The sequence below is a fragment of the Haliaeetus albicilla genome, chromosome 32, assembly GCF_947461875.1.
Source record: "Haliaeetus albicilla chromosome 32, bHalAlb1.1, whole genome shotgun sequence".
NCBI lineage: Eukaryota > Metazoa > Chordata > Aves > Accipitriformes > Accipitridae > Haliaeetus > Haliaeetus albicilla.
The window spans coordinates 227,799-252,299 of NC_091514.1; the positions used below are offsets into that span (position 1 = coordinate 227,799).

The 24,501-nt window shown below is 51.0% G+C and overlaps 1 protein-coding gene across 4 annotated transcripts; it reads right to left on the minus strand.

Moving 5' to 3' along the window:
• Positions 1 to 5,348: 5,348 nt before the first annotated feature.
• On the minus strand, positions 5,349 to 10,169 carry LOC138683241 (uncharacterized). 4 transcript variants are annotated; one of them, XM_069774791.1, is made up of 6 exons: positions 9,880 to 10,162; positions 9,235 to 9,273; positions 8,186 to 8,479; positions 6,700 to 6,759; positions 6,016 to 6,099; positions 5,349 to 5,777 (listed from the first exon to the last, which is right to left on the minus strand). In XM_069774791.1, exons 1-6 carry the CDS (start codon positions 10,049 to 10,051, stop codon positions 5,734 to 5,736), a joined length of 693 nt encoding a protein of 230 aa, XP_069630892.1. In that variant the 5' UTR covers positions 10,052 to 10,162; the 3' UTR covers positions 5,349 to 5,733. The 4 variants fall into 4 exon arrangements, with proteins under 4 accessions (XP_069630892.1, XP_069630895.1, XP_069630894.1 ...); XM_069774794.1 differs by having other exon boundaries at positions 9,235 to 9,332; positions 9,880 to 10,159; XM_069774793.1 differs by having other exon boundaries at positions 9,235 to 9,379; positions 9,880 to 10,158.
• Positions 10,170 to 24,501: the final 14,332 nt, after the last annotated feature.

Consider the following 24,501-nt stretch of genomic DNA (forward strand, 5'->3'; position numbering starts at 1 on the left):
AGCCAGTAACAAAGCAGCACGAAGCCGCTTGCTCACTCCTCCCCCCACGGCTGCTGTGGGATGAGGAGAAAATATAAAGAAAAGCTGGTGGGTTGAGACAAGGACAGGGAGGGAGCACTCACCACTTATGGTCAGGGGCAAAAGACAGGCTCAACTTGGGGAAGAAACAAAATCAATTTAATTTACTACCACTCAAATCAAAACAAGGATACTGAGAAATAAAACCAAATCTTAAAACGCCTTCCCCCTACCCCTCCCTTCTTCCCAGGCACAGCTTCACTCCCAAATTCTCCACCTCCTCCCCCCTAGCAGCACAGGGGGACGGGGAATGGGGATTGGGGTCAGTTCATCACACCTTGTCTCTGCCGCTCCTTCCTCCTCAGGGGGAGGACTCCTCACTCTTCCCCTGCTCCAGCGTGGGGTCCCTCCCACGGGAGACAATCCTTCACGAACTTCTCCAACGTTAGTCCTTCCCACGGGCTGCAGTCTTTCACAAACTGCTCCAGCGTGGGTCCTTTCTGGGGGCTGCAGTCCTTCAGGCACAGGCTGCTCTAGCATGGGCTTTCCGATGGAGTCATGGCCATCTTTGGGGGCATCCCCCTGCTCTGGTGTGGGCTCCTCCCCGGGCTGCAGGTGGGAATCTGCTCCCCTGCTCACCTCCATGGGCCGAGGGGGGGGCAGCTTGCCATCTCACCATGGGCTGCAGGGGCATCCCTTCCTCTGGCCCACCTCCTCCCTCTCCTTCCTCACTGACCTCGGTATCTGCATAGGGGTTCCTCTCACATTCCAATCTCCTCCCCCACTGCAGGTTTCCCCTTCTTAAATATGTTATCCCAGAGGCACATTGCTGATGAGCTCAGCCTTGCCAAAGGTGGGTCCAACTTGGAGCTGGGGAAGCTTCTAGCAGCTTCTCACAGGAGCCACCCCTGCTACCAAAAACCCTGCCACACAAACCCAAAACAGGTGTGAAAGTCAACTAGGACTCACTGGACTTATTTCTTGGATTGGAGAGAGGGAATGTGAGGTTTTGTCCATGCACTAGGGGTCTCCAAGCTTGGACCTCAAAACCAGTCCTCAAGCTTGTGCACCCACCTGCCCTGGCTCTAGCTAAGGGGTGGAGAAGGCTCTTGCAGCATCATGGAGGCACCTGGAGATGCCTGAGCTTTTCAGCTGGGGAGGTTTTGTCACCTGCCTGCCCCCCTCAAATTCCTCAGGGATCATAGAATATCAGGTTGGAAGGGACCTCAAGGATCATCTGGTCCAACCTTTCTTGGCAAAAGCATGGTCTAGCAAAGATGGCCCAGCACCCTGTCCAACTCAATCTTAAAAGTGGCCAATGTTGGGGAATCCACCACTTTCCTGGGGTGATTGTTCCAATGGGTGATTGTTCTCATTGTGAAAAGTTTTCCTCTTGTGTCCAATCAGAATCTCCCCAGGAATAACTTGTACCCATTATCCCTCATCTTTTCCATGTGTCTCCTTGTAAAAATCTTCTTTGTAAGCACCCTTTCAATACTGCAACATGGTGATAAGGTCTCCTCTGAGCCCTCTTTTCTCAAGGCTGAACAAACCCAGTTCTCAGCCTTTCCTCAGATGGCAAACTTCCCAGTCCTTTGATCATCATTGTGACCTGTCTCTGGATGTTCTCCAGCCTTTTTTGTACAGTGGGGACCACAACTGAACACAGTATTCCAGGTGTGGCCTGACGAGCGCTGAGTAGAGTGGGGTAATGACTTCTTTATCTCTGCTGGTGATGCCCTCGTTGATGCAACCCAGCAACCTCTTGGCTTGCTTTGCCGCAGCAGCACACTGTTTGTGCATACTGAGCTTGTTGTCCAGCAGGATCCCCCAAGTCCCTTTCCACAGAGCTGCTCCCAGCCTATGCTGCACTCCTGGATTATGTTTTCCCAGGTGTAAGACCCTACATTTGTCTTTGTTGAACTTCATAAGACTCTTGTTAGCCCACTGTTCCATCCTATCCAGGTCTTCCTGCAGGGTGGCTCTCCCTTCTGAACTGTCCACTTTCCCATCAGTTTGGTATCATTGACAAACTTCCATCAGGGTACACTTGATCCCATCATTGAGATCACTTATGAAGATATTAAACAGTGTTGGGCCCAATATTGATCCTTGGGGGACCCCACTTGTGCCAGGTTGCCAGTTTGGGAAGGAGCTATTCACTACCACCCTCTGGGTGCAACCTGTCAGCCAGTTCCCCACCTACCGCGCCGACTGCTTGTCTAGACCATAATGCATCAGTTTCTCTAGGAGGAGGCTGTGGGAAACCAGATTGAAAACCTTGGAGAAATCCAGGTAGACAATGTCCACTACTCGCCCCACATCAACCGAGCAGTTTACTTTGTCGTAGAAGGCAATCAGGTTTGTCAAGCATGATTTGCCAGTGGTGAATCTGTGCTGGCTTTTTGCAGTCATGTGCTTCAATTTGACTTGTGACAGCCCCCAGAAGGATTCGTTCTGTAACTTTCCCAGGGACTGAAGTAAGACTGATGGCCCTATATCTCCTTTGGAATGTGTGAAGGGCCCTGCCAAGGCTGACCATCAGGAAGAACTGCCATGAAGAGAGTCCTACCCTCCTCCTGATGCTCCCCACCACCCCATCATCTGCAAGAGGATTTATCTCACAGCACCTTGAGGCATTTATTGCCTGTGCCAGGAGAAGCAGCAGAGATAAGGTGCGCAGCTGGCAGAAAATAAATATTTGCATTAATATTCACCTCCTGCCCAAGTATTTTTCAATGTCCACACAAGTGTGTCCTCCTCCCTTGGAGTTTTCCTCCTGTGATCGAAGAGCGGCACTGGATACCCCAAAAATGCCTTTCCCTTGGATCCAGCACTGTCACATTGTAATCCTGACACAAGCGTGCCCCGCCCAGGCAAGGACTTTGGACCCATAAGGCTCATCAAGGCTAAGGACTTTGCACAGTCATTATCAGAAAGTTGTTTTCTCGACAGCAGCTTGATTTTTCTGCTCCAAAACCTTCCAACTGGAGACCTGCCCGGAGCTGCACAGATGAATGGGAAGTTCATGTGGAAATCCCTTAAGCGGAGTGTGGAGATCCAGATCACCAACAAAACCGAGGATGTCACTTTGTACAACCCCAGGTAATGCCACAAGGAGGGGGCAGGGGGTGGAAGACCCCTTGCCAGAGGGGATGCCTGTAGGATTCAGGCAGAAGGTCCAAGTTGGACCGCCTCCTAGTGGTCGGACCATCTCCCAGTGGTTGGACCATCTCCCTTGTAAGCCCAAGTGGTCTCCCCATCCCTTTTCCTCCTCTCCTGTGCTCTCCTTCCAGGAGCTACTGCTACAGCGGCTATAATTCCATGCCACCCAGCCCCAGGATCGCACCGGGTGTCATGGAGAGTTGCGAATTCACCAACTCCGTGATCTATTTTCGGGGTTGCGTGGGGGTCCTGGTGTACGAGGCGGACACTTTCACCTTGGCCATCCTCTTCTCCAACCCCTTTGACTACAATATTTTCTGCATGGAGCTTGCCATGGAGATCTCCTTCCACAAAGCCCACCTTGGCAACTTGGAGAACATCTACACCAGAATGTATAGCAGTCAATCCACCAGCACCGGCAAAGACACTGCGTTCCACCGAGTCAAGCTGGGCGCATGCCAGGAGGCTGCCATGGTCTTTGCTGGCCACGTGAGGGTCACAGCCACCATGTCCAATGCTGCAAAGTCAGTCATCAAAGTAGTTGTGGAGAATCAAGATAGTTCCTCCTCTGAATCCAAAGGTGGAACCACCCATTAGCCTTGGGCAGCATCAGCTGGAGGGATGGACAAACCTTGTCCGTGTTGCTGTAAACACCAGGCAAAATCTGCTGCCTTCAATAAATGGTTGAGCAAAGCAATTGTGCATCTAAACTCGTGCTGTGTTGTCCTAAGATAAGAGAGGAAAAAGCCCAGGTAGGATGGAAGATGCTTCTTTTATATCCTAATCCCCCTTTTTATCAGCTTGGACGACTCCCTGTTGAGCGGTAATGAAGGGGAGCATGGTTTGAAGGTCCTGTGGGTGGGTTGTGCTGCACCTGGGGGTTGGGAGCTTGCTTGGATGCAATGCCTGGTGCAAACCTGCTCTCCTGGAGGTGCTCTTTCTGATTTGAATTGTAGCTTGGGTTTAGTTTTGATGTTTGTCCACCTGGGGGTCCTAGTGTAGGGGGCAGACACCTTCCTGTTGGCCATCCTCTTCTCCAGCCCCTTGGACTCCATTTTCTACCTGGAGGTTGGGTTCAAAACATCTAACCTAGCCCTACATCTATCAGACCCTGTATCTGTCCCTCCATTTCCATTCCCTATGTTCCTATGGCGATCGTGCCAGTCTATGAGTCATCTCTCTCCTAACCCAACCTACCTCTGCGCCCTCCATCCATCTGCCTCTCTGTCCCTCCATCTAGAGGGGTACAATTTTGGAGATAAAACCTGGTGTAGCTGGACCACCTCTAGCCAAGCACTGGAATTAGTGCGGCAGATCTCTTCTGGGCCAAAAAAATCTCTTTTATTTTGTTCTGCTTTCCTTCCTATGCAGTGAAGGAGGACAAAACAGCTCTGGGCTTCTTCATGTGCCGTATTATCTGATGAGAGGTTGGTGGTTACCCATGAGCTGTGTCACGTTTCACTGCGAGTGAACGGATTTCACTTGGGGCTTCTTTCCTTTTAATTTGTTCTGCTTTGTGGCTGGAAGTGGCAGCAGCAGTCAAACCACCAATAAAAAAGAAATGTGGTGGGGTAGCAGAAGTGGATGGGGGGGGTTTGCTGGGGCTGTACTTTAGCTGAGGCAGTGATGAGGGCAGGATGAGGTCTGCTGGGTTATGTGGGGAAGAAGGATATAAGGGAGCCTTGAAATGCAAATTGAAGCCTTTTTGGTTGCTGGCTGAAGGGTTAGGTGCAGCTGAGAGGTGGGACGGGGCAAAGCCATGTGGAGATGTCTCCATCACCCCTCTCCAATGACCTAACACCCCCTCTGCCTCCCTCCCTCCAGGCAGGGGGCGGGTGACACAAGACCAAACACAAACTGTCCCCTTTCTCTTTGCCCCTTGGCCCTTCTTGAATGTCTGGTGGATCAGATGGGACCTTTGGTGGACCTTCCTGATGGGAAGACCTGCCAGATTTATCCTCATATTTGGGAGCTGCTGGCCTCAGGTTCTGGTGCTGGATGTGCCTTTGGGCAACACCTTGATGGGCTCCAACCCTGTGAGATGAGGTCTACAGCCAAGGCTTGCACGAGACTCAGGCTCCTACCTCCATTTGGTGGAGGATTAAGCATCTATGAGACCTTCAGAGACCAATGCAAAGGGCCAACAATCAGGGACAAAACACCTGTTTAATTAATGGACCTTTTAATTAACTTATGCCCAAGAGCCACCATGATGTTCACAGCTGGGGCAAAGTCTTCTGCAACTTGCTTGGGCAGCGTGTTTTAGCCGAGGGGTGTGTCTCTGCGGCTGCAGATGAAGGAGTTGGGTCCCCAGGGTGCTGGAGAGCTTTCAGTGGCTGGAGATGCAGTACAGGTGGCATTGAGTCAAGGGACACCATCTTGGTCCAATTCCCCCCTGCCACGGCCATGGGGAACTGACAATTCACTGTGGTCCTTGCCACGGACCCCCCAGCACTTTGGAGCATTTCTCTGGTCTGCCAACAGGTCCTCGAACTGTGAGGGCTCCTGGACATCTCTTCCTTTGCAGCACTTGTGAAATGCTGAGGTCTTCTACTGAATGAAGCTCTTCAGCCTGGCCAGCTGGACTCGCTTTCCTGCAGGCAAGACATAGTGATGGATCAATAGGTGTTGTTGGACCACCTCTGCAGAGAGGAGCCTCCATGTCATGCACACAGCTCCAGGCCTTGGTGGGGGCTTCCAAAGGTCCCCCGGATGGCCCAAAGCCCACTTAGTGCTTCCTAACCTTGCTTGATTTTAGCATGTGCACCCATGAATCCCCAATCAGCAGCATGGTTAACGGGCACCATGCAACGGGGCCAGTGGTTCTCTTACCAATCTGGAGGAGAAGATGGATGCCCAAAGCCAGCACGAGGAGGGAGAAGACTGCAAAAGCCAGGCTGACGGAGACTCCCAGCCCTGGGAGAAAGCAAGCAGATGGTGGTAAGGAGGAGCACTGGGGCCCATAGGGCCAAGGGGGGTTAAAGCCAAGACCCAGACCATCCCCACCACGTCCTGGGCTGCATGGTTCATTTTTGGTCATGTTAGGAAACCTGCAGAGCCACCTTAGTGTCAGTGGGAAGGGATCTGCGGAGCACTGACATAGGAGCTCCCCTTAATCTCCTGGCCACGCTCCTCCTTATGAAGCCTCATATTCACTTTTCTTTCCCTGCAAGGAGAGCTCACGGCTGCTTGTACTGAACCCAGGGACCTCCAGGTCTTGGAATACAGTCAATCCAGGGACCTCCAGGTCTTGGGAGATGATTGGGAATATTGGTCCCTTTCTCAGCTGGTTTGCTCCAAGCACTCATCTGTGAGTGGTGGGAAGGTGAAGTGAACTGCAGCAAGTATCTCATCTGCTTTGTGGTAAAGGTCTATGCTGCCCCAGGAAGGAAAAATTAGGAATTTCCATTTGCAGGGTCTGGCCAAGCTGAAGTTGGTAGCATCATTGGTGGCACCTTGGAGCTTGGAAACCAGGATGTTTGGCCGAACTCCATCCAGAAAACCAGGGATGCTTACCTCCAAATGGCAGCTCTGGGCTGGTAGCAATGCTGCCGTTCCTCGGATCATCCCTCCCACCTAGGCAAGAAATACGTGGAGAAAGGGTCACCCCAAATCTGCCCCTTCCTCCCCATGCTGTGGGGGTTGTCAAAGCATGGCCAAGCAGTGGTGCTTTTGGGTGGCGTTCTTTACCGAGAAGGTAAAAGGTGTAATTATTAATAGTTTCCGATAGATGGCTCCTGAAGTATGGAGATGACGGCAATGCTGAGTACAAGTACCAGATTAGTTTCATGACCAGTAATTTTATCATACCATAAGCCAGTATTACAAAGTACAACAAAATGATAACCTTGACCCAGCCTCCAGAGGTGATAAACAGCACAACAGGGAACATACACAGCAAGCGAGATGTTACATAGCACAATGCAGAAAAAGAGTGCAACAACTCTCTGAGCAAATAAATCAACATTGTGACCAGCAACTATTTAATATAATGAATGCTTATAACAAATTCATTTTAACATGCTCTGGTCACATCTGTTGCTATCTCAACCCTTTGTACCCCACGCTGGGTGCCAAAAAGGACTGTTGTGGTTTAACCTGGCAGGCAGCTAAACACCACACAGCTGCTTGCTCGCTCCCTGCCTTGCTCGACAGTGGGATGGGGGAGAGAATCAGAAGGAAAAAAAAAGTAAAATTCACGGGCTGAGTTAAAGACAGTTTAATAGGACAGAAAAGGAAGGGAAAATAACAACAACGACAATAATAATGATAATAGAATTAGAATATAAAAAACAAGTGATGCACAATGCAATTGCTCAGCACTCGCCAACTGATGCCCAGTTAGTTCCCAAGCAGTGATCCCCCCCTCCCCAGGCCAACTCCCCCCAGTTTATGTAGTAGGCATGATGTCATATGGTATGGAATATAATTTTGGCCAGTTTGGGTCAGCTGCCTTGGCTGTGTCCCCTCCCAACTTCTTGTGGCCCTCCAGCCTACTTGCTGGCTGGGCATGAGAAGCTGGAAAATCCTTGACTTGGTGTAAACACTACTTAGCAACAACTGAAACACAGTTTGTTATCAAGATTACTCTGATCGTAAATCCAAAACATAACACTATACGAGCTATTAGGAAGAAAATTAACTCTATCCCAGCCGAAACCAGGACACTCTGGTGGGGTTAACTGCGAGCATCCCTTCACTGAATGGGTCTTGCTGGTCAAGACCCAACTGTGTTGGCACTGCAGGGACCTGGGGTTAACTGGGACCATCTCTGCAGTGGACTGGTCTTGCTAGTCAAGACCCAGCTGAGTTGACCCTGTAAAGACCCGCAGTAAATCAGGAGGATCCCTGCACTGAACTGGCCTTGCTGGTAAAGACCCAGCTGTGTTGGCACTGCAGGGACCTTGAGTCCATGCAAGCAGGGGCAATCACTTCTGGGGTTTCTCAAGGGCTGTCCCTGATATAGGGCAGGATGAACCTTCCCATGCCCTTCTCCACTCACCTCCCGTGGTCAGGAGCCATGGGATACTCAACCTTGAAAGCATGACCTGTCCGAATCTGCTCCGGCGCTGGTACCCGCAGGAGTAGGTGCCACTGGTCTTTGCAGAGAGCTGGATGGCAAGTGTGGAGGTGAACTGGCCTTTTCCCACCAGGTGGTTTGCCAGCTCCACCCCATTCTTGCAGAAGAAGATGTGGGTGATGGGGACGTGGGAAAAAACGAGGCACCGGGCAAGAATCAAGTCACCTTCCTGAGCTGAGGAGAAGTTTGGGAAGAGTGCTGGTGGGGGAAAGTCACCTGGAAGAGTAAAGAGACGTGGTAGTGGTGTGACGATGCGGAGATGAGCACTGGTGTGCAATGGATTTTCAGCTCTCCAACCGCAGCGTTGACCTTGTAGCTGCTTTTTGGTGGAAATAGCAGAAGGAAAAAAAGGTGAAGAGATTGGAAGAGCCTGCTTTTCAGTCATCTGATGACTCAGAATACTTTGACGATAGGAAAGCAAAAGCTCTGCTCATTTCAGGAGCTGGCACTGATACAGGTAAACACAGTGGGAGGAAAACAGGAGGGTAAATATATGGAAAAATACTGTTTCTAGTGACCAAAAAGATTTTTTCCATCCAAGCTGAGTATTTCAGAAAAGACCCAGACGAAATATCTAAATTCTGGGACAACAAAGGGCTTCACTCTGGTATTTCCAAAGGAGAACGTTTTCATTTTCTTTAATTACAAGCCAATATTTCCCACTCCATCATAAAATTAAAAATTGCAGCTTTCTCTGCCAAAATCCGCCCTAGCCAAACTGATATGTTTCATACCGCACCCTAACAAAAAGCCATACATATGGTGGATTTCTTTTTCCTCCTTTTGGTTTGTCTTCCACCTTGAAAGGAAACACCAGTTTCCACCAGGTGCCTTCTACCTGGTGGAAACACCAGGATCAAAGCTGCCTTTTTGGACACCCCAGGATCAGGAGACACAATCCAAAGGACATAAGCAACATTACAACAAGGACCTGGAGGGTTTCTCCAAATACCCCTTTTGTCTGCACTCACCTGGGGAGCTGCAGGTCTCTGGCTTCATCCCACCAGCACCTGTGTGGGACAACAGAAGGGGCTGGTCTGAGATGGTCTGCTGGTCTAGAAGAGGACACCTTGCAGAGGACATCTCTTTGAGTTTGGAGATGCAACCTTGGGAAAGCTTGCAGAAGATGGGGAGAGTTTCCTGCAGACCTCAGCACAAAGGAGGTCAGAAATCACCAGCGAGGAGCAAAAGGGACTTTGGGGTGATGCCTTGTCCTTTCCTGCCCAGCCAGGAACAACCACACCACGCCTGGACCCCAAGAGGGACCAACCCCATGCTCATGGATCAGTGCAAGGATGCAATTCCCTCTGTGGGACCTGCAAGCTTATGTCTCTCTCGGCAAAACAAGTCATTGGGCAAGGGTTGTCTGCAACCTGCCACAGCAGAGATGGACCTTTACACCCTCCAGAAAGCCCATCCTGTGTTTTCAGACAGTTGGACTCTGTAGAAATCACTCCAGAAACTCACAATTTTGGCTTTGACCTATTCTCTGGAGATTTCCCAAGGAGACCGCTTAAAATCCAACCCACGTCATCCCATGCTGCCCCACCTCCCACGTGACTTTCCAAATTGCCCCCCAAACACCCTGCCTGGCCACCTACCTGCTGGCCACCTACCTGCCAGCCACCCCAGCAAGAGCAGGGTACCTGCAGCCTTGGCCAGCCAGCTTCTTCTCACCATGCTCATCCGTGGGCAGTTCTGAGCTCCCCAGGAACAAGCCTCAGGGGAAGGGGGAAGCTGAGGCTGGTTTCCTCCCTGTGACACATCCCCCAGTGCATGACACAGCATCTTCTCAGGGAGGAGAGAGCAAGAGGATGGGACAGGCAGGATGGGTATTGCCACGTTGAGTGCACGCACATGGGCTCGCAAACCATGCAGCAGCACCTGGTGCCTTCCTCCCCCACCCCAAAAAGGACCCCAAAAGTGGCTGCTTCATCATGGTGTTTTGCACCATGTTTGTGGGCGCCTGTTTTTGGGTGGCTAGGGGTATGTCACAACTGTCCCCAGTGGGACACACCATCTCCCAGCAGGTTTCCAGCATCCTCGGGGCAAAAACAGCTCCCCGCAGTTTTCGCTACAGCCTCAGCCATGAAGTTCCCATGCTGTGCAATACAAATACGCAATATCCTTTCAACGTCACTGGGAAGAAGAGAGTTTCCTAATTTCTCCTTTTTTTTTGTGTGTGTCTCAGACACCAGACTGACATGCAACCCAGCTGCTGCTGTGGGGGTGCTGTTTCAAATGCCCTGGGCTTCTGAGGGAAACCGAGGAGATCTCCAGAGTTACTAGATACCGTTGCCTGATTAAACCAACCTTGGAACTCCACTGGCAGGAGCTCAGAGACTTGGCTGGCATGGAGCTGAGGCTTGTAAAACCCCCATCTGCCCACCGTGCAATGGGAGAAGGGTCCTCAGTCCAGTCTCCTCTGAGCTTGCATGGGTGGAAAGGTGTCTACATCATCCTGTGCGCATCCTGCCTTGGTCCCCATGTATCCTCCCCATTATCTGCACAATCACTGGGTTTAGTCCCTGTGCTCCACCTCCAGGGGTGGGTGCTGGATTCATCTTGTTGGGACCCATCATTTCCTGGTGGGTCAAGCCCTCTCTGTGGGGTGGGCATGGAGATGATGTCCACCAAGGACAATCCCTTCAGTGGCAGGGAAATATACTGAAAGGAACATATGTGGCTCTGAGGCTGGTGCCATCGGTGGAATTTTGGGTTTTTTGATCATGGGGAGGTTTACACAGCACCGGGCTTGCTGGTGACAGATGGAGTCCAGCTATCTCAAAGGGAGAAAAGGATTCTTGCTCATGAGATGGCAGGGCTCATAGAGAGGGCTTTAAACTAGGTTTGAAGGGGGAATGGGATAAATTTAGGCTCACCAGAGAGGAGCCTGGGGGCAGCATGCCAATGCTGGGGGTGGAATCGATAGCCCAGCTCAAGTGCATCTATGCCAATGCACGCAGCATGGGCAATAAACAGGAGGAGCTGGAAGCCATCGTGCAGCAGGATAGATATGACTTAGTTGCCATCACGGAAACATGGTGGAATGACTCCCATGACTGGAGTGCTGCAATGGATGGCTACAAGCTCTTCAGAAGGGATAGGCAAGGTAGAAGAGGTGGTGGGGTGGCTCTCTATGTTAGGGAGTGTTTGGACTCTACAGAGTTACACGATTGTGATGACAAGGTGGAGTGCTTATGGATAAGGATGAGAGGGAAGGCCAATAAGGCAGATCTTGTGCTGGGAGTCTGTTATAGACCACCCAACCAGGTTGAAGAGACAGATGAATCGTTCTACAAGCGGCTGGCAGTAGTCTCAGAATAGTGTGCCCTTGTTCTCGTGGGGGACTTCAACTTTCCAGACATCTGCTGGAAATACAACACGGCAGAGAGCAAGCAGTCTAGGAGGTTCCTGGAGTGTGTAGAAGATAACTTCTTGACACAGCTGGTAGGTGAGCCTACTGGGGGAGAAGCCTTGCTAGACCTACTGTTTACAAACAAGAAAGGACTGGTCGGAGGCCGTCTTGGGCTTAGCAACCATGAAATAATAGAATTCTCAATTTTTGGTGAGGCAAGGGAGGTGGTCAGCAAAACCACCACTATGGACTTGCAGAGGGCAAACTTTGGCCTTTTCAGGACACTGGTTGAGAAAGTCCTTTGAGAGACAGTCCTGAAGGGCAAAGGGGTCCAGGAAGGCTGGACATTCTTCAGGAAGGCAATCTTAATGGCTCGGGACCAGGCTACTCCCATGTGCTGCAAGATGAACCACCGAGGAAGACGACCGGCCTGGCTGAACAGGGAGCTTTTGCTAGGACTCAAGAAAAAAAGGAGAGTTTGTCATCTCTGCAGGAAAGGGCGGGCAACTTGGGAGGAGTACAGGGATCTTGTTAGGTCATGCAGAGAGGAAATTAGAAGGGCAAAAGCTCATCTAGAACTCAATCTGGCCACTATTGTGAGAGACAACAAAAATGTTTTTACAAATATGTTAACAATAAAAAGAGAGCCAAGGAGAATATCTATCCTTTATTGGATACAGAGGGGAACATTGCCACCAGAGATGAGGAAAAGGCTGAGGTACTTAATGCCTTCTTTGCCTCAGTCTTTAATAGTGAGTCCAGTTATCCCCAGGGTACTCTGCCTCCTGAGCTGGAAGGTGAGGATGAAGAGCAGAATATACCCCCCTTAATCCAGGAGGAAATAGTTAGTGACCTACTACACCATCTGGACACTCAGAAATCTATGGGACCAGATGGGATCCATCCAAGACTACTGAGGGAACTGGCAGAGGAGCTTGCCAAGACACTCTCCATCATCTGTCAGTGATCCTGGTTGTCCTGGTTTCAGCTGGGATAGAGTTAACTGTCTTCCTAGTAGCTGGTACAGTGCTATGTTTTGAGTTCAGTATGTGAAGAATGTTGATAACACTGATGTTTTCAGTTGTTGCTCAGTAGTGTTTAGACTAGAGTCAAGGATTTTTCAGCTTCTCATGCCCAGCCAGGGCACCTGACCCAAACTGGCCAACAGTGTATTCCATACCATGTGACGTCCCATCTAGTTTAGGAACTGGGAAGGGTGGGCGGGGAATTGCCGCTCGGGGACTGGCTGGGTGTCGGTCGGCGGGTGGTGAGCAATTGCCCTGCGCATCATTTGTACATTCCAATCCTTTTATTACTACTGTTGTCATTTTATTAGTGTTATCATTATCATTATTAGTTTCTTCTTTTCTGTTCTATTAAACCGTTCTTATCTCAACCCACGAGTTTTACTTCTTCTCCCGATTTTCTCCCCCATCCCACTGGATGGGGGGGGAGTGAGTGAGCGGCTGCGTGGTGCTTAGTTGCTGGCTGGGGTTAAACCACAACACTGGTCAACAGGGGAGGTCCCATACGACTGGAGGCTTGCCAATGTGATGCCTGTTTACAAGAAGGGTCAGAGGGAGAATCTGGGCATCTACAGGCCTGTCAGCCTGACCTCGGTACCAGGGAAGATTATGGAACGGTTTGTCTTGAGAGCACTCAGATGGCAAGTCCAGGATAGGAAGGGGATCAGGCCCAGTCAGCATGGGTTTACGAAAGGCAGGTCCTGCTTGACCAACCTGATCTCCTTCTATGACCAGGTGACCCGCCTAGTGGATGAGGGAAAGGCTGTGGATGTTCTCTACCTCGACTTCAGCAAGGCCTTTGACACTGTCTCTCATGGCATACTCCTTGAGTAACTGGCGTCTCGTGGCCTGGATGGGTGCACTCTTCACTGGGTGAAAAACTGGCTGGATGGCCGAGCCCAGAGGGTAGTGGTGAATGGGGTGAAATCCAGTTGGCGGCGGGTCACAAGTGGTGTTCCCCAGGGCTCGGTGTTAGGCCCCGTTCTGTTTAATATCTTTATTGATGATTTGGATGAGGGGATTGAGTGCATCCTCAGCAAGTTGGCAGATGACACCAAGTTTGGAGGCAGGGTCCATCTGCTCGAGGGTAGGGAGGCTCTACAGAGGGATATGGACAGGCTGGATCGATGGGCTGAGGCCAATCGTATGAAGTTCAATAAGGCCAAGTGCCGGGTCCTGCACTTTGGTCACAGCAACCCCATGCAATGCTACAGGCTTGGGGAAGAGTGGCTGGAAAGCTGCCCAGCAGAGAAAGACCTGGGGATGCTGGTTGACAGCCGGCTGCGTATGAGCCAGCAGTGTGCCCAGGTGGCCAAGAAGGCCAACGGCATCCTGGCCTGTATCAGAAATAGTGTGGCCAGCAGGGGAAGGGAGGTGGTCGTCCCCCTGTACTCGGCCCTGGTGAGGCCGCACCTCGAGTCCTGTGTTCAGTTTTGGGCCCCTCACTACAGGAAAGACATTGAGTTGCTGGAGCATGTTCAGAGGAGGGCAACCAAGCTGGTGAGGGGCCTGGAGCACAAGTCTGATGAGGAGCGGCTGAGGGAACTGGGGCTGTTTAGTCTGGAGAAGAGGAGGCTGAGGGGAGACCTGATCGCTCTCTACAACTGCCTGAAAGGGGGTTGTAGTGAGGTGGGTGCTGGTCTCTTCTGTCAGGTGGCTGGAGACAGGACAAGAGGAAATGGCCTCAAGTTGAGGCAAGGGAGATTTAGGTTAGATATTAGGAAAAATTTCTTTACTGAAAGAGTTGTCAGGTATTGGAACAGGCTGCCCAGGGAAGTCGTCGAGTCACAATCCCTGGAGGTATTCAAAGAGCTCATAGACAAAGCACTTCAGGACAAGGTTTAGTGGGCATGGCTGATGGTTGGACTCGATGATCTTGAAGGTCTTTTCCAACCTAAATGATTCTATGAATCTATAAGGAGAAGCATCTTTGGCTCTGAAGCCAAAGGAGTGCACCTGCTGGAAAATCAACAGAAATAAACCTCTTTCTCCCCTTTCTCTCCTCTCCTGCATGTTTCTTCTGCATGCTGCTCACTTTTCAGTTTCCTTTTCAAATATACCTTTGTATTTCCTTGTCTGTGATGTTTCTCTTCTCTGGTAAGCCAAAGGTGAAACATGACCTGGGGAGGGCTTAGGCTTGATGTTGGGTAGAGCATGGAGTGAGGTCCCAGAGCTTCTGCAAGGCTTTCCAGTGGTCTGCATCTTCTCTAGCCTTGAGTAAAGTGTGGCAAGTCAGAGAGAAAACTAAAATAAAAGGCTTTAAACAACAGAAAATGGCTACAGTTCATCCCAGAGCACAGCTGATGTGGGAAAACATGGCAGCTTGAAAGAAAAATGACAACAATAAGCCAGAATAATTTTTAAGCTAATTTTCCCTAGATGCACCCAAACCGATTCAAGAGAGAGCATTCAATGGCAGCAGAGCAGCCCACTCAAATGCTGCATTATGAAGGGGTGGCTTGTTTCCTACCACAACTATTTTTTTTTTTTAACGCAGTAAAACCAATGAAGAAAGGCCAGGGCTTGTCTGTCTTCTAGAAGTAGCGTAACAGTGGGCTGGGGTTTGCTGTGGAGTCATGCACCTCCAACGTCTCAGGGCTTGAGGAGGGTTTAGTGATGCAACCTTAAAGCCCCTGTGCTCTCGTGGTGCTTGGAGGGGGGGTCCCCCTCTTTTAGGGAGAGTTTGGGGGATCATTGCAGCTTGGGGCTTAGCTGGGAAGGTGGAACCTGGTGGGGTGCAGGCACCTCGACTGCAATTTGTTCTCGTCTGGCTCCATCCCTCTCTCCAGAAGATGCTGTTGACCCCATCAATCCTTGCCTTAACTGGCAGGGGGATGAGTGGTTAGCTGGACTGACTCCCTGTCAGGGATGCAGGATTTGTGCATGAGGATGAAGCTTTGGGACAATTTGAGGGGGGTCAAAGCTCCTGTCCGGACATCCCCACCATCCTGTTGTGGGTGTTTTGTGAGTCTGGAGAAGGGGGGGGGGTTGGACACAGAGATCCAGGAAGAAGGTGGGAAAGGTGGGGTGAATCATCACTGTGCTGGCTCCAGAGACATGCAAACACTTATGGCATGGGTGGAAAGGATGGAGAAGGACTCCTGGATTGAAGGAGTCTAAATAATGGGGAGAAATAAAAAGAGAATGGAGTAGTGACTGATTTTCAAACTTGAGCAGGTGGCCTTGACCCACAGTGCTCTCCTAATTGGCTTTGGATCAATATGTGAGATTTAGGAGACGTTCAGCACTTCCAGGGTCACCCACCTGGAACAACAAACAGACCCCAAATGGGCTAGGGGTGATGTCAAGTGAAGAGGCACAAGGCATCACGGCTCCATGGTCAGGTCAGGAAAGGGGGAAGGAGGGTTGGAGCCAACCTCAGAGGCAGGGCTGGATTTGATGCCTCCTGCCTGCATCTTGGAGATGCATGCAGGCAGTGGGGGCACTCAGAGGAGCAAAACCTTGCCCGTGAGAAAAGCCACTGTTGGATTGGCTGGCCAGACATCATTTCAGCACTCTTCATCACAAAACCAGGCAAGAGGTGGAGAAGAGCAAGGGCAGACCTCTTCCACCGATGTAAAGCCCCAAGGAACATCAGTCTGAGCAGAGCTATTGCATGTAAGGCTTCAGCAAACATCCCGGGGTGCTGATGTAGGGCAGGGAGGTCTCCAGGCACAACAAATCCTGCTGTGGCATCCCTCACTAGCAAAGAAGCCCGAGGGGATGGTATGGGTGAGTGGTGTGGCCACCTTCACCTGCATCTCATCCATGCAGGGTGTCTGCAGGGGCTTGGTGATTGAGATGCGCTAATTTGGGTGCTGGCACTCCAAACCCTCATAGGCTGTGCTGAAAATGCCTTCCTAAGCATGGCGGAAAGATGCAGCTTGTCTTCTTCATCATCCAGTCCAGAACACAGGCAACTGGGGTCATAGCCATGCAAAGAGCTGGTCCAGTTTTTAGACCTCCAGTCCTCTGCCCTCCCCCACCTTTTTTTGGCCCCTGGCTTGGAGATTTGCAGCTGCTGCTGCTGCTGTTTTCAATTGTGCTTCAAGCCCAGAACGACCCCAGCAAAGCATCATGGGGACACATCTTTCTGAAGGAGCGTTTGGGTTGATGTAGGTGAGTGGGAGGGAAATCTCATTTCTAAATATAAGAGCCACTGCTGCGCACACGAAGGGGTGGTCACGCCAAGCAGTCGCGTGGTTGATTTGTGAGCGTGTAGAGTGAGCAGGAGGCGAATACCTCGCTGCTGAGAGAGCAGATATAGGGAAGAGAAGGCTTTTTTTAGAGCAAGGTTGCTCGAGGCCCAGCAGCTGCAGCAAGGAGCAGTGGCTGGGTTAAGCTGAGATGGTGCTGAGCCTGGCTGAGCCTGTCCTACACGGAGGGATCCACTGTCCTCTAATGGGAAGTCACAAGATCTGTGCACAGACCTGTCTAACCTTAATTTGATGCAGAGAAGCTGTGCATAAAACCATTGTGCGTTTACCCTTTTTGGGGTAGATAACCAGCTTGAAAAGACCACCGGCTCCATGTTCCCTTTTAGCAGACCCAAATCCCGTATTCACATCCCCTATGTTGCAACAGATGAATGGGGATGTATGGCTGCTTTGTCTCCGTTTTATTTTTACTGAATTACTGCTCATGTTTTCTATTGTGCACCCAGAGAAACGGTCTTGTGGAACACATGGGTAGGAAAGTGGGGTGAAGAGAGCTTTGTCATTTTTATCATCAGTCATTGAAATGAAAATTCCTTTCCTTGTGGTGATGGCAACTGTCATGTTGGCTGCAAAGAAGCTTTCTTCCTGCAATGCTCTGCAAGCTGTGCAGACAGAGAGGTGGCACTTGGGACCTTGGGTGGCTTTTCAGTGAGAGCCCTTCACTGCCAGGATGCTGAGCTCTGAAATGGGTAAGGTGGGGCAAAGCATGGAGACGAAGGGGCAAAGACACCTGGTGAATCTGGGGAGAGTCCAGAAGAGATGCCCTGCCTGACACTGTGAGAATGTGGGGTTGTGGGTGAGCCAGGGTCACCCCCCTGGAATGATAATCCCACCCAAAACGGGTTCAGGGGGTTGTCAAGAAGACCGAGGAGATGCAGGATGGAGAGGCATGGGTGGGAAGGTGCTCACCCAGCAAGGACTCAGCAGTGGGGACCTGGGCAGCAGCATCTGGGCAGGGGCCAGGTTGCAGCCCCTCTAACCAAAACCCTCCATGCCCCGTGGTGCAGGTGCCAGCCTGACTGCCCAGGGCATCTGCAGCTCCCCAAGTGATGGTGAGCACAGGGATGGGTCCAGAAAATGGAGGTGTGCAGCGGGTGGAGATGACAAAGGAGAGGGGTTTTCTTTCCCAGGTACAAACCCCTGGAGGAGAGACTCTTCCCTCCTCAATCCTTGTCATTTTGCAGCCCTGCCATCACTAATTATGGCCCATAGTATCCCTGCATCACTGCCTTCCCCCTGGGTGACCTCTGGACTCCTCATCTGAGCCTCGACTTACCTTCTGCTCAGCCTGGCAATGCAGTTCTGGCCTGGTGCTCCATCCTGATGGGGTCACCTGCTACCCGAATTGTCTTCTGCAAGGATGTGGTGGAGAAGTACAGCCTGAAAGCCCAACGGGGGAAGCTGAGCTACTTTGTGCTGCTGAACGTCACCGTGGGGGGAGCAAAGGTGCTGAGATGGGGACAACTTTACCTCCAGGGTGATTGCACTTGAATGCCAAAGTGGGGAGGGAGAGACCAAATGCATCCCAATGCCAGAAAGCATCATCCATGGGAATGACTCAAAATGCCCCATTGCTGCAGGGTGGATGTGGGGCCGCAGACCTTCAACACCTTTTGTCCCTGCTGTCTCCACACTGCTGGTAGTGCTGAGGACTCTTCTGCTGACAACTGGAGTTACTCTAAGTGCCAATTCTCTCTGCACCCTTCCCCTCTGGGCACCAGATGCAATGTCCTTCTGCTGCGCTGTCCTCGCTTGCAATGCAGAGCTGGTCCCATCGTTCGTGTTCTTAATAAATATCCTTTATATTCCCAATAAATTAATTCTCAATAAATTATATTCTCACTAAATAGTCCCAATGCCATCTTTGAAACCTGGGGCTCCTCTCTTCCAAACCCGTTTTTGGCTGTCTCCAACATCCTGCTGATGGTTGGACTCTAACTCAGGTTCTCCCTCCAGATGCCAACACTGATGGACTGGGCAGAGTTGAGGTGAGTTCAGCTCTTGCAAAGGCTTTCAGGCTGTGCAAGCTCTTCTTGGCTCCAAGACGGCCCATTTTTGGAGGAGGACAGAGCCAAAAGCTGGGATTTTCCCACGTATCTACTGTGGCTGTCATTGCCCTCTTTCCTTGGTCTCAGCCCAGCCCAAGGCTCTGTGGCCGTGATGGGCACCAGGAGGGTGAGGCTTCTGTCTTTTCTATTTTGAAGGTCTCCAGACCAAACCGCAATGTACGCCAGCTTATGAGAAAGCGAGAGGTGATGCAGCCATCTTCTGAGTTATCCAGCGCAAGAGAGGGTGTTCACGTGGATCCTTGCTGGCTCTCTCTCCCCTCCATGAAGATCTCTGGACATTTCTGGAGGGGCTCTGGATGGCTCCTTCATGAGTTGCAGTTCTCCCATTCCCCACCGATTTGGGGCTTTAGTTCTCCTGAAGGAAACATTTGCTTGGAGAGACCTCAGAAGACCCCCAGACCCTTCTCCACTAAAACAGCCTGCTCCCAGCTTTTTGAAGATCATCTTGTGCAGGCAGGGAAAGCATCCACACAAGCTCTCTGACAGAGGCAGAGACAAATGGGGAAAGCATGGAAGATGTGTGGGCTGTAAATGAAAGTGCGAAGTTGCACCCTAACGAGAAAGGAGCTGCTATTGCCTCATCCAAGGAGAGGTGTCAGGTGAAATGCCCCCCGAGAGCAGTTGTCTGTCTCCAGGGGTTGTAACTGAAACGTGGTGCACAGGGCTCTCACGGGGACATTAATACCCAGCCAGCTTGGAAATCTGCAAAGCTCGTTTTAGCTAAAGCCTCAACATTAATGCAAACCCATAGCTACCAGCTGATGATGATTTTGATGCAGGAACGCAGGTGGCCCTATGACATTGCATGGTATTTTAACCCTCCAATTGTGCGGGCTTTTTTGGCTATGGTGAGGGCAACAAATGACTTTTGGCTGGGATTTAGGTTTGGCAAGGAAAGCAGAGCCAAGATGAGAAAGGAGAGGCAGTAGCAGAGTGTGAACATGAAGCTTTTAGGGTCTTGGTAGATGTCTCAGCTGAGTTCAGACACGAGAAAATTCCCCTTTCTATCCCTGTGTATCTCTACAGTCCCTTCACTTCTCTACAGCTGTCCCTTTGTGTATCTATGGCTGTCTTTGGGCAGCTCAATTCCATTCCTTAAAGGACTGTATAAGACAGAGGTGCAATCAGTGATACAAATTCATAGATGTTTATTCTTCATTTGAGCAAAACCACAACATCATTGCACATACCTATTAACAGAGATGCATGAGCACATTAGTGCATATGTATCTGTGTACCCATATAGGCATGTGTGCATCTTTGTGGGTAGATAGAAGAGCACGCATGTAGTTGTATCACAGAGTTTATGTATGCACATGTTACATTTAACATAGTGGGTGGAGATGTCTTCACTTGAGGTACGCATGCATACATTTACAATATATGTAATATATATATTTTTATATCATACATTGTGACTATATGTGCAAGTCGTGGATATAATTTTGGTTCAAGAAATCCAGGATACGTTTATGATGTCTGTGGGAAGGGCTGGGCACGGTGGAAGGGTTGGTGTGAACATGTTGGCACGGACAGGGCTTGTGGGTAGGTGTTGCCCTCCCAAGCCAAGTGCTGGCAACTTCCCAGCAAGAACTGGTGAAGACCAGCAAAGGGCTCCGCACACAGCAGGTTTGTGGTGATGGGGACAAACGTGATCTGCCGTGGTGGATGGAAGTGCATTTGGGAAGGGAAAGGTGGAGAACATGGTCAGCTGAGGAGCTGAGGGAGCATCACCAAGGCTCCCAACACACAGCCCTTCCCTGTGACAGCAAACTCCAAATAAGCCCAACCTGGACACACCAGCCCCATTTTACCAGTGTCATGGTTTAACCCCAGCCAGCAACTAAGCACCACGCAGCCGCTCACTCACTTCCCCCCCACCCAGTGGGATGGGGGAGAGAATCGGGAAAAAAATAATACTTGTGGGTTGAGATAAGAACAGTTTAATAGAACAGAAAGGAAGAAACTAATAATGATAATGATAACGCTAATCAAATGACAATAGTAATAATAAAAGGATTGGAATATACAAGTGATGCACAGTGTAATTGCTCACCACCCGCCGACCGATGCCCAGTTAGTTACTGAGCGGCGATTCCTCCCACCCCCACTCCCCCCAGTTTATATACTGGACATGACGTCACATGGTATGGAATACCCCTTTGGCCAGTTTGGGTCAGGTGCCCTGGCTGTGTCCCCTCCCAACTCCTTGTGCCCCTCCAGCCTTCTGCTGGCTGGGCAGGAGAAGCTAAAAAATCCTTGATTTTAGACTAAACATTACTTAGCATCAACTAAAACCAGCAGTGTGTTATCAACATTCTTCTCATACCTAACTCAAAAACATAGCACTGTACCAGCTACTAGGAAGACAAATAACTCTAGCCCAGCTGAAACCAGGACAACCAGCGTAGGAGTTCTCTGCCAGAGAAAAAATGCCAATGTGGGCAATTCTTCCTGTGCACTTGCCATGCTGGAGCACTATCTGGGCTGGCGGTGTGAGCAGCTCACTGTGGCATATATTGTCCTGGTGTTCGTCTCTTTCACGTGAGGCTGTAGAGGGAAAATTAAAGCACATTATTTCACCTGCTGGCTCCGAGCCCAGTGTACAACCAGCTAGCAAAAGAAATAGCAGATTTGTGGCGGGTTTGTGTTTCTAGGTGGCCCCTTATTTCTCCTTGTTGTTTTTGCAATGTTTTTTTTCTCTTGAAAAGCCCCAAAATTTTGTATCAGGCATTTAGGCATGAACGATTTTTTCAGCTTGTGAGAGTAAACCTTACAATTTTGACAGCAGCAGCAAAGAACTGCAATTCTTCATGAGGAAGAAAAATCTTTGCAGAAGATATGGAGGAAAAAAAAAATTCTTGGTGGAAAAAAATATCTTATTGTTGAAGAAATGCCACCCTTTTCAAGCAGAAACGGGCATCAGATGAGGCGAGATGTGGACAGGTGGACACGGAAATAAATACCTTTTCTCTGAGTGCGTCAGTTGGTTTCTTGGTGGGAAGAACCCCATGGGACTCCCCAGCCCAAGCCACTGGCGTGGACCCCAACCAGCACATCCCATCCCTGGGGGCCCCGCTCCCTGGTTTGGCACCAAAGCTGTGACATGACTCACCCTGTTACGTCCAACGCTGGTGATGGTGGAGTCTGGTGGGGGCAAAACCCACACTGTTAACCCTTGCTTGCCGTTCTGGGGGGGGTCAAGACCCACCCTGCCTTTGAACAGAAGATCCCCTGGGGCCAGGACTGAATCCCCTGCCCTGTTTCCCCCTAATTTCACTGCAGCAGAATGAGCTGCCCTTCCATCTGCGGATGGGGAGGAGGGATGCTGAGGTTTGGCTGCATTTCCCCCAACCTGTGGCATTTTCTCTCTTTGCCCAACCAGCAGACCTTTATCTGCCCCTCTGTGTCCGCATAGGAAAGCAAAGTCACCCTGCAAATAGACCGAGGCACACGGACGGTGCGGAGATATCCCCCTTGCCCACCCACAGCATGCCCCCTTTGCCGCAGCCTGTGGTTTCAGACTTAGCAAGGAGATGTTTTCCCCGCCGGCGCCCACAAATGTACCCACGCCCTCAGCTTTGAAGCAGAAATCATGTTTAAGTGAAAACATAGAGGGGGGAAAACCACCAAGCCCAGGGCGGGGGGGTGCTGGATTGCAGCCTGGGGTCAGTGCATGTAGGGAAAGACCCCGCCAGCAAATGGGCTTGGTCACCTTGAGCATTGGGATGCTGTCACCTTTGTTCTGCAGGCAGAAGCTGGGCTATGCGTGCAAGGAAGAAGCAGGGTGCAACACAGACAGAAGAAAACAGCCCTTGTTCAATGGGAAGGGTTTTTTTTGCATATCCTGCTGGGAAATTAAATTGCTGGGACTGCATATGGAATTGGGAAAAGTCCTGCCTGGCAGCACAATGAGGGGAGGGGATGGAGAGAGGGGAAAGTGGGTTTGGGCCAGATCCCTGTAAATCTGTGCAACTACTGAGACCTCAGCACGGCCAGCTGATGGGCACAGGGTTGCTGGTGGTGCCAGAGGGCAGCCCAGCCCAAAAGAAGGGGGTCACCACAGACAGAGGGGCCCATGGCTGAACTGGAGGGAGGAGGTGGTACTGAACATTTTATTCCGTTGCCGTCGGTTCCTTCAGCCTCATGGCTGGCAATGTGCCTGGAGAGGAGGGGGGAAAGGGTTTTGTGGCCTGTGTCCAGGTTGTGATGAGGCCATTGGGTCATTCCCATGGATGATGCTTTCTGACATGGGGTCCACGGCTGGAGTCAAGCCCAGGGCAAGCCCTGCTCCTCCCTGCCTCCACCCTGGGGGAAACCACCCATGGACACAGACCATGCTGCCCCTGGCCAAAGACCACCCCAGGATGCCCCCATCTCCATCACTCCCCAGCCCCGCAGCCAGGAGGGATTGCTGCTCACCTTTGGCATCTCTCTCTGCAGGTCACTGCAAGGAAAAGAAAGGGGGAGGCAGAGTTACTGCACAGCTCTGGCTTTCCAAGCTCTGGGCTGCACGATGAAGATGATGGGCTGAACCTCCACACTTCACTCAGGGAGGGACTTTTCCAGCCCAGCCTACGCATCTGAGTGTCCTGTTTCTCAGACTGGCTTCTCCCAAGCTCTCAGCAGCTGTGGACAGCCCAAGTGTTGAGGAGCCATGCTTTCTCTGCTCAGGCCAGCTCAGAGACTCGTTTCTTGTGCCCAGAGGGCTGGGAGCAAATATCTGCCTGGGGCAGGGATGCATTTCATCTTTCCCATCTCAGTACCTTTGCTCCCCACAGGGGATAAAGGAAATATTTGAGGGGCTCAGCTTCCTGTGAAACGGGGGCAAGGAGCCAGCCATCCTAAACCTGAACGAGTCGGACAGCAGCAGCCTGGCATCAGAGTGCAATGTCAGCCTCAAGGTTTACCCTCAATTTCCCCAAATTGCTCACCTTTCTTCATGGCACAGTAGCTGGCTGCAGTCAGGAGGATGAGAGAGATGGCCACCAGTCCCATCATGTTGCATATGGAGAAGTTGAGGATGATCTGGGTTTGGGGACCTGGGAAGACAGAGGTGTTGGGGAAGAGGAGGTCATGGGGAGAGGAAGCAGAGAGCAGGACATGCCCCTAGAGCCAGGCCAGATCCTGGTTGATGAACCTCCTTGTGTCCTGGTGTCAGCAGCCTGGCATCCGCTGGACCAATGCTGGGGGACAGTGGTTTTGCGGGGAGGGAATCACTCACCTGGGGTCCATGTCCCTTCCTGGGAGCTGGACTCACTGCCTGGGAGGAAAAAGGGACAGGGTAAGAGTCTCCTGTTCTCCCAGGTACTGCACAGTCTAAGCAACTGTAAGGAAGCCCCAATCCACCATCTATCAACCGTTGTGATAAATAAATAAACAAATAAATGCATTGCACAGCTGTTGCTCTGGATTAGATCTGGCACCACCAGTCTCCTGTTTCTGTGATGCTGGGGCAAGAGAGGAGCAGGATGCTTTCCCGTCATGCAGGAATTGCTCTGGCAGCTGAACTTCACGCTGACTGCCAGCATCCCAACTGCCCAGGGACATGCCATTGGGCACATCAGGG

What these genes read in the sequence shown, in the direction of transcription:
- LOC138683241 (XM_069774791.1), bottom strand. Translation starts at nt 10,051, where the DNA reads ATGCTGTGTCATGCACTGGGGGATGTGTCACAGGGAGGAAACCAGCCT. An exon ending in AGAGACCTGCAGCTCCCCAG is followed by an intron (nt 8,480 to 9,234) that starts GTGAGTGCAGAC and finishes TTACTCTTCCAG; the next exon opens with GTGACTTTCCCCCACCAGCA. An exon ending in CCCAGAGCTGCCATTTGGAG is followed by an intron (nt 6,100 to 6,699) that starts GTAAGCATCCCT and finishes GCTTTCTCCCAG; the next exon opens with GGCTGGGAGTCTCCGTCAGC.